Source organism: Ornithorhynchus anatinus, chromosome 5, assembly GCF_004115215.2.
Source record: "Ornithorhynchus anatinus isolate Pmale09 chromosome 5, mOrnAna1.pri.v4, whole genome shotgun sequence".
In the NCBI taxonomy this organism is placed as follows: Eukaryota; Metazoa; Chordata; class Mammalia; order Monotremata; family Ornithorhynchidae; genus Ornithorhynchus; species Ornithorhynchus anatinus.
The window spans coordinates 80999657-81014944 of NC_041732.1; the positions used below are offsets into that span (position 1 = coordinate 80999657).

The 15288-nt window shown below is 51.6% G+C and overlaps 1 protein-coding gene across 1 annotated transcript in view; it reads left to right on the plus strand.

Annotated features, from left to right (window-relative positions):
- The first annotated feature begins 5062 nt into the window (after window positions 1-5062).
- TRIM62 (tripartite motif containing 62) overlaps window positions 5063-15288 on the plus strand; it is a 46493-nt gene continuing 36267 nt past the window's right edge. Inside the window, exon 1 of the mRNA XM_029066219.2 lies at window positions 5063-7071. Within this exon, the coding sequence (XP_028922052.1) occupies window positions 6664-7071 (408 nt within the window). The 5' untranslated portion in view covers window positions 5063-6663. The remainder of the gene's footprint in view (window positions 7072-15288) is intronic.

The window sequence follows — 15288 nt, forward strand, 5'->3', positions numbered from 1 at the left end:
GATGGGAGGAAAACCAGGGGAGGACAACATCAGTGAGGTCAAGGTTGGATAATGTTTCCAGGAGAAGAGGGTAATCGACAGTGTCGAAGGCAGCTGAGAGGTCGAGGAGGAATAGGATGGAGTAGAGACTGTTGATTTGTCCAGAAGGAATTCATTGGTGACCTTTGAGAGGGCAGTTTCTTTGGAGAGAAGGGGGTGGAAGTCAGATTGGTGGTGGTCAAGGAGAAAATTGGAGGGGAGGAAGTGGAGGCAGCAGGTGTAGACAACTCGCTCAAGGAATTTGGAGAACAGTAGGAGGGAGATGGGGTGATAACTGGAGGGAGCCATGGGGTCAAAGGAGGGTTTTTGTAGGATAGGGGAGACATGAGCATGTTTTGACAGCAGTGGGGAAGAAGCCATTAGAGAGTGGACCATTGAGGCTGGTGGTCAGGGAGGGAAGAAGAAAGGGGGCAAGTGCTTTGATAAGGTGCAAAGGAATAGGGTCAGAGGCACAGGTGGAAGGGATAGATTTTGAGAGGAGCCAGGAGATTTCCTCTTGAGATTTTGCTTGGAAAGATGGGAGAGTTGAAGTAAGGGCAGGAGAAGGGAGAGAATGAAGAGGAGCAGGAGAGCTTTAAAGAGATCACATCTGATAGTTTCAATTTTCTCAATGAAGTATGTGGTCAGGTCATTAGGGGTAAGAGACTGGGGAGGTGGAGGGACAGGGAGTTTGAGGAAGGAGTTAAGTGCTTGAAACAACTGGTGAGAGCAATGGTCAGAGGAGTCAATAAAGTGGAGAAATGTCATTGAAGTACGCAAGGATGAGCTTAAGGTTGACGAAGTTGGCCTGATTTCTCAATTTTCACCAGCAGTCCTCTGAGGCTCTTGCAAAGAAGCGAAGGGAGCGGACTGTGGAGGTGATCCAGGGCTGAGGGCTAGTGGTATGACATCAGTGAATGTTCAGGGGAGCCAGTGAGTCGAGTTCAGCAGAGAGGGTGGTGTTGAGGGCAACAATTTGGATGAGAAAATTGGATGATGTCAAAAAATCGGAGGTCTCTGTGGGGGAACAGGACAGATTTGCGGGGAGAGGGTGAGTGGGGGAGAAGGCAGGAGAGAGGTTGCGGCCGGATAGAGGGATTTCAGAGTTGATGAAGGTAGAGATTGTACAGTGACTAGAGGTGATGAGATCAAGTGTGTGTGTGTCCATGTTGGTGAGTAGGTAAAATGGGTGGAGCAGGAGTCAGTGGATCATATCTTCTTTCCTTCTTTCCTTCTTTCCTTCTTTCCTTCTTTCCTTCTTTCCTTCTTTCCTTCTTTCCTTCTTTCCTTCTTTCCTTCCTTCCTTCCTTCCTTCCTTCCTTCCTTCCTTCCTTCCTTCCTTCCTTCCTTCCTTCCTTCCTTCCTTCCTTCCTTCCTTCCTTCCTTCCTTCCTTCCTTCCGTTTATTGAGCACTTACTATGTGCAGAGCACTGTACTAAGCACTTGGAATGTGCAATTCGGCAACAGATAGAGACAATCCCTGCCCAGTGACAGACAGCAAAGCAAAACAGAACGAAACAAAAAGAAGACAACATCGTCAAGATAAATAGAATTAAGGAGCTGTAAACCTCACTAACAAAATAAATAGGGTGATAAACAATATATACAAATGAGCACAGTGCTGAGGGGAGGGGAGGAGGGAAGATCAGAGGGTGGGTGGGAGGGGAGGAGAGGGGGAGCAGAGGGAAAGGGGGGCTCAGTCTGGGAAGGCCTCCTGGAGGAGGTGAGCTCTCAATAGGGCTTTGAAGAGGGGAAAAGAGTTAGTGTGGCAGATGTGAGGAGGGAGGGCATTCCAGGCCAGAGGCAGGATGTGGGCCAGGGGTCAGCAGCGGGACAGGCGAGAATGAGGCCCAGTGAGGAGGTGAGTGGCAGAGGAGCGGAGTGTTCGGGGTGGGCAGTAGAAAGAGAGAAGGGAGGTGAGGTAGGAGGGGGCAAGGGGATGGAGAGCTTTGAAGCCAAGAGTGAGGAGTTTTTGTTTTGTGTGGAGGTTGATAGGCAATCCCTGGAGGTTTTTGAGGAGGGGAGTGACATGCCCAGAACTTTTCTGTAGGAAGATGATCCGGGCAGTGGAATGAAGAATAGACTGGAGTGGGGAGAGACAGGAGGAAGGGAGATCAGAGAGGAGGCTGACCCAGTAATCCAACTGGGATATTATGAGAGATTGTACCAGCCCGATAGCCATTTGGATGGAGAGGAAAGGGCGGATCTTGGGGATATTGTGAAGGTGAGACCGGCAGGAGTTGGTGACGGATTGGATGAGTGGGGTGAATGAGAGAGCTGAGTCAAGGATGACAACAAGGTTGTGGGCCTCTGAGACGGGAAGGATAGTTGTGCCGTCCACAGTGACAGGGAAGTCAGGGAGAGGACAGGGTTTGGGAGGGAAGATTTGTACTCTCCCAAGTACTTAGTACTGTGGCACATAGTTGGCAATCTGTGAATGATTGAGTAGAAGTATGGCTTAATAGATAAAGCATGGGCCTGGAAGCCAGAGGACCTGAGTTCTAATCTCAGCTCAGTTACTCGGTTGTTGTGTGACCTTGGGTAAATTACTCTTTGTGCCTCAGTTTCCTCATCTATAAAATGGGGATGAATTGCCTATACTTTCGTCTTAGACTGTGATCAACAGCAAGTGAGCCTGGGACTCTGTCCTATCTGATGATTTGTTTCAGAACCTGGTACATAGTAAATGCTCCATAAATGTTGCTAGGGGAAGCAGCGTGGCTTAGAGGCAAGAGCCCGGGCTTGGGAATCAGAGGTGGTGGGTTCTAATTCTGCCTCTGCCACTTGTCTGCTGTGTTGGTATTTGTTAAGCACTTACTATATGCTATATGCAGAGCACTGTTCTAAGCGCTGGGATAGATACAAGGGAATTAAGTTGTCCCACTTGAGGCTCACAGTCTTCATCCTCCTTTTACAGATGAAGTAACTGAGGCATAGAGAAGTTAAGTGCCTTGCCCAAGGTCATACAGCTGACAAGTGGCAGAGCCGGGATTAGAACCCACGACCTCTGACTCCCAAGCCTGGGCTCTTTCCATTGAACCACGCTGCTTCTTGGGCAAGTCACTTCACTTCTCAGTAACCTCATCTGTAAAATGGGGATTGAGACTATGAGCCCCATGTGGGACAACCTAAATACCTTGTATCTACCCTCACGCTTAGAACAGTTCTTGGCACATAGTAAGCGCTTAGCAAATACCATTGTTATTATTATTATTACTATTGTTAATTCTGTCATTATTATTATCTGGGAAACTTCAGTGCATGCCCACCCAGAGACAGGGGGATGTCATAAACGGGCCATCCATGCTCCCCATTTTATCTTTTGCTCTTCTCCCCTCCCAGCCCCAGAGCATTTTCACTGTTCCTCGATCCCGTCTATCTCACCACTGAAATCGCACCCATTTTTTGCCTCTGTCCTAGACCTCCTTCCCTATTCTTATCTCATATCCAACAGATGATCACTCTCCCCGCCTTCAAAGCCTCATTGGAAGCACATCACCTTCAAGAGGGCTTCCCTTACTAAGCCCTAATTCTTTCTGGAATATTGGTCAATTAATTTATTTGTACTGACGTCTGTCTCCCGCACTCTAATAATGTGCAGACCACTGTTCTAAGCGCTGGGGTAGATACAGCGTGGCTCAGTGGGAAGTGCCCGGGCTTCAGAGTCAGAGGTCATGAGTTCGACTCCTGGCTCTGCCACTTGTCAGCTGTGTGACTGTGGGCAAGTCACTTTACTTCTCTGTGCCTCAGTTCCCTCATCTGTAAAACGGGGATTAAAAGTGCCACGTGGGACAACCTGATTACCCTGTATCTCCCCCAGCGCTTAGAACAGTGCTCGGCACCTAGTAAGCGCTTAACAAATACCAACATTATTATTATTATTACTACAGGGTAATCAGGTTGTCCCACGTAAGGCTCACAGTCTTCATCCCCATTTTCCAGATGAGGTAACTGAGGCACAGAGAAGTTAAGTGACTTGCCCACAGTCACACAGCTGACAAGTGGCAGAGCCCTGACCTCTGACTCCCCGGCCCGGGTCTTTCCCCTGAGCCACGCTGCTTCTTTAGAGCGTGAGCTCGTTGTGGACAGGGAATGTCACCGTTTATGGTCGTATTTTACGGATTTCACTGTTTATTGTCGTATTTTACTCCCCCAAGGCTCAGAGAAGCAGTGTGGCTCAGTGGAAAGAGCGCGGGCTTGGGAGTCAGAGGTCATGGGTTCAAATCCCGGTTCTGTCGCTAGTCAGCTGTGTGACCTTGGGCAAGTCACTTAACTTCTCTGTGCCTCAGTTACCTCATCTGTCAAATGGAGATTAAAAAAACTGTGAGCCCCACGTGGGACAACCTGATCACCTTGTATCCCCTAGTGCTTAGAACAGTGCTTTGCGCATAGTAAGCGCTTAACAAATACCACAATTTATTTAGAGAAGCAGCATGGCTCAGTGGAAAGAGCACGGGCTTTGGAGTCAGAGGTCATGAGTTCGAATCCCAGCTCTGCCACTTGTCAGCTGTGGGACTGTGGGCAAGTCACTTCACTTCCCTGGGCCTCAGTTACCCCATCTGCAAAATGGGGATGAAGACTGTGAGCCCCATGAGGGACAACCTGATCACCTTGTATCCCCCCCCCCCCCAGCGGTTAGAACAGTGCTCTTTACATAGTAAGCGCTTAACAAATACCAACATTATTATTATGAGTACGGTGCCCTGCACGCCGTAAGCGCTCAATAAATGCGGCCGAATGAAGGGATGATCTCCCCGTGGGGAGACAGACCTGGCCTAGGAAGGAGGGAACCAAGTAGGAGGAGCCTGAGGGGGGGGGCGGTGTGGAGCCCGGCGGGCCTCGCGCTCCCGCTACGTGTGGGGGCGGAGCTTCCCTCAGGCCCCGCCCCCCCGCCCCTCGCCTTTGGTTCGTTCCGGGGTGGGCCGCTCCGTCCCCAGCCCGAAGAGATCGCGTAGAGCGCGGTGCCGGGAGCGGAGAACGGGAGCCGGGGTGGGGGGAATCGGGTTCAGGACCGGGAAGAGCGGGCGGGGGTAGGCGGGGAGGAACCGGGATCGGAGCCGGAAGAGGCCCAGGCCGGGGGACGGCCCACGGACAGAGAAAGACGCCGGGCTGAGGGGAGAGAACGACACCGGGCCCGGCTGAGGGGAGAGGACGACGCCGGGACCGGCTGAGGGGAGAGAACGACACCGGGACCGGCTGAGGGGAGAGAGCGACACCGGGCCTGGCTGAGGGGAGAGGACGACGCCGGGACTGGCTGAAGGGAGATAGAGACACCGGGCCCGGCTGAGGGGAGAGAGAGACACCGGGCCCGGCTGAGGGGAGAGAGAGAGACCGGGACCGGCTGAGGGGAGAGAGCGACACCGGGACCGGCTGAAGGGGGAGAACGACACCGGGACCGGCTGAAGGGGGAGAACGACACCGGGACCGGCTGAAGGGGGAGAACGACATCGGCCCCGGCTGAAGGGAGAGAACGACATCGGCCCCGGCTGAAGGGAGAGAACGACATCGGCCCCGGCTGCGGGGAGAGAACGACATCGGCCCCAGTTGAGGGGAAAGACACCGGACCCGGTTGAGAGGAGAGAACGACACTGGCCCCGGTTGAGAGGAGAGAACGACACCGGGCCCGGCTGAGGGGAGAGAACGACACAGGGCCCCGGTTGAGGGGAGAGGACGACATCGGGACCGGCTGAGGGGAGAGAACGACACCGGGCAGGGTCAGATTGAGGCTAGAGAGCGACGCCGGGCCGGGCTGAGGAGACAGAAAGACGCCTGACGGGGCCGGGCTGAAGGGAGAGAACGACACCGGCTCGGGGTGAGTTGAGAGGACACCGGGCCCGGCTGAGAAGAAAGACACCCGACAGACCCGGGCTGACGAGAGAGAAGGACACCGGGCCAGGCTGAAGGGAGAGAACGACATCGGGCCGGGCTGAGGAGAAACACATCTGACAGGCCCGGGCTGACGAGAGAGAAGGACACCGGGCCGGGCTGACGAGAGAGAAGGACACCGGGCCGGGCTGAAGGGAGAGAACGACACCGGTTCCCGCTGAGGGGAGAGAAGGGCATCGGGCTCGGCTGAGGAGAAAGAAAGACGCCTGACGGGCCCGGGCTGACGAGGGAGAAGGACACCGGGCCGGGCTGAAGGGAGAGAACGACATCGAGTCGGGCTGAGGGGAGAGAAAGACGCCTGACAGGGCTGGGCTGAGGGGAGAAAAAGACGCCTGACAGGGCTGGGCCGAGGGGAGAAAAAGACGCCTGACAGGGCTGGGCCGAGGGGAGAAAAAGACGCCTGACAGGGCTGGGCTGAGGAGAGAAAAAGACGCCTGTCAGGGCCGAGAAGAGAAAAAGACGCCTGTCAGGGCCGGGCTGTGGAGGGAGGAAGACGCCTGACGGGGCCGGGCGGAGAGAGAGAAGAGCATCGGGCCGGGCTGAGGCTGGAGAGAAGGACACCGGATCGGGCCGGGCTGAGGCTGGAGAGAAGGACGCCGGATCAGGCCGGGCCTAAGGGAGCGGGCCGGGGCTGAGGAGAGTTTTCGGCGGGAGCGGCCCCGGGCTCCCGGGCTTCCCCCGCCCCGGGGCAGCGGCGCCCTCAGGGCCGACGAGCCCCTCGGCGCCCCGCTCCGCGCCCGGCAGCGCCCGGGCCCCGCCATGGCCTGCAGCCTCAAGGACGAGCTGCTCTGCTCCATCTGCCTGAGCATCTACCAGGACCCGGTGAGCCTGGGCTGCGAGCACTACTTCTGCCGCCGCTGCATCACGGAGCACTGGGTGCGGCAGGAGGCGCAGGGCGCCCGCGACTGCCCCGAGTGCCGCCGCACCTTCTCCGAGCCCGCGTTGGCGCCCAGCCTCAAGCTGGCCAACATCGTGGAGCGCTACAGCGCCTTCCCCCTGGACGCCATCCTGAGCGCCCGCCGCGCCGCCCTGCCCTGCCAGGCGCACGAGAAGGTGAAGCTCTTCTGCCTCACCGACCGCCAGCTCGTCTGCTTCTTCTGCGACGAGCCCGCGCTGCACGAGCAGCATCAGGTCACCGGCATCGACGACGCGTTCGAGGAGCTGCAGGTGTGGGGGCCCGCGGTGCCAAGGGGTAGGGGGTGTTGGTGGGCACCTCTCCCGCCCCCGGGACTCCCACCCTCCTTGCCCGGGTGGCACGGGTCGCCCGGGCACCGGGGACGGAGCGAGAACGCCGCCCGGGCCGGCCGACTGAGCTGTCCAGGGTCTGAGCCGACTCCAGCCGGCCCGGGGGTCTGCAGAGTTGGGGGAGGCTCCCCAGGGACCCGTCGAGGCAGACCTCCTGCCCTCGCGGCGATGGAGAAGCGGCGTGGCTTAGCGGGTCGTGGGTTCTAATCCCGCCCCTGCCACGTAACAGCTGTGTGACTTGGGGCTGGAAAGAGCCCGGGTTTAGGGGTCAGGGGTTCTAATCCCGGCTCCGCCACCTGTCAGCTGGCTGACTTTGGGCGAGTCACTTCACTTCTCGGTGCCTCAGGGACCTCATCGGTAAAATGAGGATTAAGACTGTGGGCCTCACGTGGGACAACCTGATAACCTTGTAGCTAGCGCTTCGGACAGGGCTCGGCACATAGTAAGCGCTTAACCGAATACCAACATTATCGTTATTATTCTCTGTGCCTCAGTGACCTCATCTGTAAAATGGGGGTGAAGACTGGGAGCCTCACGTGGCACGACCTGATAACCTTGTAGCTACCCCAGTGCTTAGGACAGTGCTCGGCACATAGTAAGCGCTTAACAAATATCAACATTATCATTATTATTATTATTCTCTGTGCTTCAGTGACCTCATCTGTAAAGTGGGGGTGAAGACTGGGAGCCTCACGTGGCACGACCTGATAACCTTGTAGCTACCCCAGTGCTTAGGACAGTGCTCGGCACATAGTAAGCGCTTAACAAATATCAACATTATCATTATTATTATTATTCTCTGTGCCTCAGTGACCTCATCTGTAAAGTGGGGGTGAAGACTGGGAGCCTCACCTGGGACAACATAATTATTTTGTACCTACCCCAGTGCTTAGAACGGTGTTTGGCACATAGCAAGCACAGCGTGGCTTAGTGGAACAAGCAGGGACTTGGGAGTCAGAGGATGTGGGTTCTACTCCCAACTCTGCCACTAGTCTGCTGTGTGACCTTGGGCAAGCCACTTAACTTCTCTGTGCCTCAGTTAGTTACCTCATCTGTAAAAAGGGAATTGAGACTGAGAGCCCCAAGTGGACAACCTGATTACCTTTTACCCACCCAAGTGCTTAGAACAGTGTTTGGCACATAATAAGTGTTTAAACAAATACCATAATTATTATCGACCCCCAGGCATCTTTTCCCCAGTAGAGAAGTATGGCTTTTTCTGCCCCTCTGCCTGCTTTTGATCAAGAGGGCTGCTCAGACAGAGATTGCCCCACTAAGTAAGGTCGGAACAGGCACTTGGGAAAGTGCAGAGGCAACACTGACGATTCCTCTTGCTTGTTCCTGTCTAGGCCACCATCCCCTCTCGGAGGGCACGCCACTGTACCCTGACAGAGCCAGAGGCAGACGTCCATTACAGAGAATAACTGTGGTTTTAGTACTGGGTGAAGCGCTGAGGTAGACACAACATAATCAGGTGGGACACAGTCCTGGCCCCACACAGAGCTCACAGAGTGGGAGAACAGATATTTTATCCTCATTGTACCGAGGAGGGAACTGAGATGCAGAACAGTGAAGTGACTTGTCCAAGGTCACACAACAAGCAAGTGGCAGCACTGGTTTTAGAACCCAGGTCCTCAGATTCCCAGGCCTCTGCTCTTTCCACTAGGCCACTGGCTGAGTTCCCTGTTTTGTGACTCCTTAAATGAGATAGAATGGGGTGAGACTTGATTCCACTGGGAATCAAGAAACCAGGATTATCAGATTGGCAGATTCCCTGCCAAAAGAGCTGGGGCAAGTCACTTTCCCATCTAAAAATAGGACTGTGAGTGCCACTAATGTGTTTGGAGCTCATCTGAGAAAGGTAGTTTAGGATTTTTGCTCTAACCTGTGACTGGTGGGGAAGTGCTGTATGTTTCCTGTTGTATGAAAACTTTTCTCCATTGGAAGCAGGCACATCAAGCTTCTTTTGGAGCACGTCTTTGAGACCCTTCTCTGCTACTCCCAGCTCATGTTTAGAGCCTGTCCAATGCCTCATGGAGTGTTCTGTGTGCCTCCCAGAGCCTCTGAGGCACCCTGGGGGGAGAAAGGTGGGAAAGGAAAGAGAAGTAGGTCTTCCTATTGTGAGTCAGATAGATCAGCGTTAGGTGTCAGCCATTGGGAGAGGCCCATCCTCCCCACCTGCCATTAGTTCCTGTCTGGGAGTGGGAGCTGGTAAACCTATCGCCAGGCTCATTAGCTGTTAATGAGAAGAGCTGGTTTGTTGTTGGGAAGTTAGAGTTAGCTGAGAGCTCTTTCTTGAGTGGGAGCCAGGATCTGGCCACGCTCACACTTGCTGGCTCCTCCCTCTCGAACCAGAGTTATTTTTGTTTCCTTTTGGAACTGGGAGCGGTTAATTGATTCTGCTCAAATTGAGTTAGGGGTAGAATTCTTGAAAGCCTGGTGGGGGTGGGAGGGCAATAGATTGAGGAAGGGCAGTTTCTTGGGATCTGCCTTTAGGAAGATTAGAATAATCAGAGTATTTATAGGCCACTTTGTGATCCCACAGCAATTTTCAGGCAATAATTAGCATTTGCAACCCCTCAGGGGTGGAAAAAGCCATATTCCTGTTTAGAAAGTGTCTAAAGGTGGAGAGAGGGAGAGGGATGACAATGTTAGTGCACAGTCCATAGAGCAGGACTACAAAAGGAGATTGAGGAAAGTGGCAGTTCCTATCACTTAGGGCTGGTTCTCTTCAAGGCCGCTCAATTTATTGTTCCCATTGTGACAAAAGAGAGAAGCTGGGAGGATAATAGACAAATAATGATGTATTGGTTTTTGTATAATCCTTTTTTTTCCAGCTTTCCAAAGTGCTCTCACATCAGTTATCTCATTTATCCTCACAACGATTCCCATGAGATAGGAAGAGACAGGTATTATGATCCCCATCTTAGAGATGAGGTCCAAAGAGGTCAAGTAATTTCCCAAGGCCACCCAGCAGGCCAATGACAGAGCTGGGGCTAGAACCTGGCCGCCTTGCCCTTCCCAGCCCCCCCATTCTCTTTCCATTGGATCCAGGATGCCCAGGTAGGCCATTTGGGCTGTAGTGTTTTCTGTATAATTAGACCTGGGCTTCTTGCATTTAAAGGTCAAAATGGTAGATTAATGATAATAATAATAAAAATTATAATAATTGTGGTATTTGTTAAGTGCTTACTATGTGCAGGCCCTGTACTAAGAGCTGGGGTGGTTACAAGCAAATTGGGTTATACACAGTCCCTGTCTTACATTCATTCATTCATATTTACTGAGCGCTTACTGTTTACAGAGCACTGTACTAAGCGCTGGGAATGTACAATTCGGCAACAGAAAGAGACAATCCCTGCCCAACAACGGGCTCACAGTCTAAATGAGGGGCTCACAGTCTTAATCCCCATTTTACAGATGAGGTAACTGAGGCACAGAGTAGTGATGTGACTTGTTCGAGGTCACACATCAGACAAGTGGTGGAACTGGGGTTAGTACCCAGGTTCTTTTGACTCCTAGGCCCGTGCTGTATCCACCAGACCACACTGCTAACTTGCTTTCCTGGAACTGAGCTAGAGGTTGGTTTGAGAGATCCATCTGAGCACCTCTTTTGGTTGAGGAAGTTGTAGAAAGTGTCAGCTGAAGCAGAGAATCCTGAGATGTGCTCTCTGCTGTCTGGGGCCAGGCATGCCATCTCTGAACTTCCCAGCACCCATAAAATATTCCTCAAGTCAATGTGACAGGGAGATTCTGCAAGTAGGCTTCAAACAGAGGGATTTTGACATTGCATTTTGGGGGGTTTCTCTGTGTGCAAACATTAACATCTGAGAAGGGGGTGGACAAGCTGGGGAAACTAGCTATTGCCATGGCAATGGGTATGATTGACTGGTGATGCATTCACTGAGGCCTCTTGCTCGTGAGTTACCTTTATCTTTGTGGATTTTGCAGGGTTTTCTCTGTAGGCAATGGGGAAACTGTTTGTGTGGGGAGTTTTGGTGGTCGTGGGGTCGAGAGCTGTGGCGGCGACTGGATTACATAGTTTGGGGCTACAAGTTTGTGTTGGTGGTCAGATTGGGCCTGGTTCAGAATGCCCAAATTAGGCACCCTGGCTGACTAACGCGGTTTAGATCTTGGCTGAGACAAGCAGCGTGGCCTAGTGGATAAAGCTCAGGCCTGGGAGCCAGGTGACCTGGTTTCTAATCCCACTCTGCTGCTTGCCTGCTATGTCACCTTGGGCAAGCCCTCTTAACTTCTCTTTGCATCAGTGTCCTTAACTGCCAAATGGGAATTGGATGCCTGTTCCCCATCAGACTGAGAGCCCCATGTGAGACAGGGACTGTATCTGACCCAATTGACTTCATCAACCCCAGCGCTTAGGACAGTGCTCAACATCTAGTAAGCACTTAACAAATACCATCAAAAAAGAAAAATGAGACAGAGACAAAGAGATAAGGCAGGGTCTGAAAGTTCTCAGGACCTCTGAGCTCTAGAGTGATGAGGTACCCTATGAGTACTTACTTTTATAGGTGGGGCAGCTGGCAGAGTAGCCCAGGAATGCCTAGGGCAGAGCCCTCATTGCTGCTGCTGAAAGATTTGCCTGCACCAAGGTAACTCTTCATCGTGTCAAGAGGGTGTGATTCTCAGCTGTAGGGCAGTGGGCCCCCCGAGGAAAGATGCCAAGAGGGATTGCCAACCCTTGTGTTGTCAGGAAATTGCTTCTGCCCATGTGGACCAGGGCACTGCCTACCACCGGCTGAATGAATAGGCTCCCGGGAGGTTGGTACAGCTGATTTGTGTGAGGTGGAGCAGCGGCCTGCTCCCATTGTTCTCCAGGGAGGCATTTTAAGTGCTCCTGGGTTGTGCTCAGTTGATCCCTCACTTGATCAGATATTCAGGAGAATTGTTCTGGGCTAGCAGCTCCAATATTTTGCTCTCGTGGTCATAATGGCTAAATCTGTGAGTCTTAATTACTGAGTTGCCGAAAGGTGAAATGGGGGAATATCACTGCCCCCTCCTTTGAGTTCCATATTGTGATTTTCTAAGGAGCTCAGAAAAGGACTAGGTCATAAGATCGAAAAAGGCCCTCAAAGACTCTCTTCTTAAATGAGGCTATTACGTGGGTATGCCATAATTATAAAACATGCCTGCCAATTGCTTATCAGCAGTCTCTTAGACAGAAAGTCTAGTTACTTTTCATTCGCTTAAAAGGTCAGAAGTGAAGCCAATTGTAAATAAAACTGATTTATCAGCATTTGGAAATCATAGTGCTTGGTGCAATAAATAATTGTCTGTTTCTGTAGGAAAAGTGATCTGATATTTGTTGTTAATAATAATAATAATTATGGTATTTAACCTCTTACCATGTGTAAGGCACTGTACTAAGCACCGGGGTGAATACAAGCAAGTCGGATTGGACAGAGTCCCTGTCCCGTGTGGGGCTCCCAGTTTTAATTGGCACAGTATTCGTAGATGATGGGTCAGGTAAGCAGCCAATCTCCCTGGTGGGCATTGGTGAATCTGGGCCGCAGTATGTAGGATAGATTAAAGAGGGGAGAGGCATCCAGTAACCCAGCAAGGAGGTGACCAGGCTTTGTACCAACTTGTTGTGGCCATTAGGGTGGAGAGGAATGGAGAAGCAGAAGTGAGAAACAGTATGGCCTAGTGGACAGAGCACGGGCCTGGGAGTCAGAAGGGCCTGGGTTCTAGTCCTGGGCCACACTTGTCAGCTGTGTGACCTTGAGCAAGTCATTTTGGTTCTCTGTGCCTGTTACCTCATCTGTAAAATTTCATTCATTCATTCAATAGTATTTATTGAGCACTTACTATGTGCAGAACACTGTACTAAGTGCTTGGAATGTACAAATTGGTAACAGATAGATACAGTCCCTGCCCTTTGACGGGCTTACAGTCTAATCGGGGGAGACGGACAGACAAGAACAAAAGCAATGAGGATTAAGACTGTGAGCCCAATGTGAGACAGGGACTGTGTCCAACCTGACTACCTTGTATCTACCCCAGCGCTTAGAACAGTGTCTGGCACTTAATAAGCATTTAACAAAAAATTTTTTTTTAAAAAAAAAGGGAGTGGAAGATCTGGGAATTGTCGTGGAGGGCAAGCCAGTGGGACTTAGAGACAGTGAGGGAAAATAGTAGTCAGAGCAGCATTTATTTATTGAATACCCAGTTCATGCGGTGCCCTGTGCTAGGTGTTTGGAAAGAATAACAAAAGGAGACGTCCCCTGCCCACAAGGACCTTACAACATCTTTGCCTCCTCTCTACCTTTAGAGTGCATCACTTATGAGCTTCTGGGGGAGGGAGGATGGTGGTGCAACATACTATGATGGGAAAGTTAGAAGAAGGGATAGGCTTAAGAGAGAAGATGAGTTCAGTTTTTCCATGTGGCGATATCTTGGAGGCAGGAGGAAATGCAAGCTTATGAAACAGGTAAGAGAGATTGGGAGTCAGCCATGCAGAGGAAGTACCTGAAGCGGGGCAAGTGGTTGAGCTTATTTTCTTTTGAATGATATTTGGTACATACTGTGTGTCAGACACTGAGGCAGGTACAAGTTAATCAAAGCGGGGACAGTCTCTGTCCCATATGGAACTTACAGTCCAAAAGAATGAATGTAGTGTTAGAAGAAAAGAGGGTGACTTTGTGGGGCACCCACAGATAAAGGTTGAAGGAATCTGTTCTCACTCCCCCTCCCCTCTTCCTTCCCCTTTTCTCTTCCTTCTCCCTCCCCTCCTCTTCCTTCTCATCAGAATTTGAGTGCATTCTGTGTGCTGATCATTTATTGGGAGGGATTCTGGCCCAGTTTTGGGGGTGCAAATCTAGACTGAAGACCCCAGTTCAGCCTTGGGTAATCCCCAGAGTAAAACCTCTCAGGGAGGCAGGGCTGATCCCACCGTAGAAACAAAGTGAACTTTGATGTCCTGAACTGAACTATATATACCCAAGCCAGACCTGGATTGCATCCAAGCCTGGAGTACACCTTAAGAACCATCTCAGACTGCCAAACCTTAAAACTGGTGTAGAGACCTTTCCCAGGATCTCCAGACCACCACCTCTGTGGTTAGGCTGGAATTTAACTGGCCTCTAGATATGGGTAATCAAATTACCTGGGAAATGGCCATTATTCTGTCTTCCTTGACATCCACCAGAATATGGGATCTCTGCTGAGCTCCTGTAGCATGAGACAGGATCGGTACTTAGTGGCTAGGGCTTTGTGCCCTGAGCCACAGAGGTGAGCAAGGGGAAAGAGTAGACACCTTTCCCTCTAGCCCTCAACCTGGACAGGGAAGTTTTGTTTCCTTTCCTAGAGGAGATGGGGAACTGCTCAAGCCCGTGACTTTATCTGGGCTGCTGAGATCTCCCAACAGTGGTCCAGAATGAGTTGGTGGAGTTCTTTCTTCTGGTTTACCCTGGCTGCTTTCTGTAGGTCTGGGATTTGACATTAACCTAGCCCTGTAGCAGAAAAGGGACTCGCATGCCTGGGGAGGGTAATTGGCTGCACACTCCCTCCACCCTCTGATGGAAAAACAACCAGGACTCTCTCCTGCCTAGAATATCCTTCTTTCTGCAAGAAGAACCCCGAACAAACTATGTGGGGAGGGTAGGTCTGATAGTATAGTGCTTCACACACTGTAAGCTCTCAGTAAATACCAGTGATTGATTGATCAACCTGATTGATTGATCCCACTGAGCAATTCTTGTGTACAGGCTGACTTTCTGGCAGAGCGGCTCATCAGGCAGCGTGGACTGTTGGAAAGAGCATGGGACTGGGAGTGAGTCCCAATTCTGCCACTGACCTGCTGTGTGACCTTGGGCAAGTCACTTATCCTCTCTGAGCCTCGGTTTTTTTCACCTTTAAAATGGGGTTAAGATACTTGCTCTTCCCATCTCTTTGATTGTGAGCACTGGGTGGAACAGGGTCTGTAACAGATCCAGTGATCTTTCTCTTCCCCCAATGCTAAGAATAGTGTTTTGACCCATAGGAAGTGCTTAATAAATACCATGATAATAATGATTCTATTCATTTTCAGGCATGCTGATCTGGCTGACCTTCCCAGGCAGGGTTACTGATGATATTATCAATGATGATGATAATAGTAATAATAACTGCATTTGTTAAGCA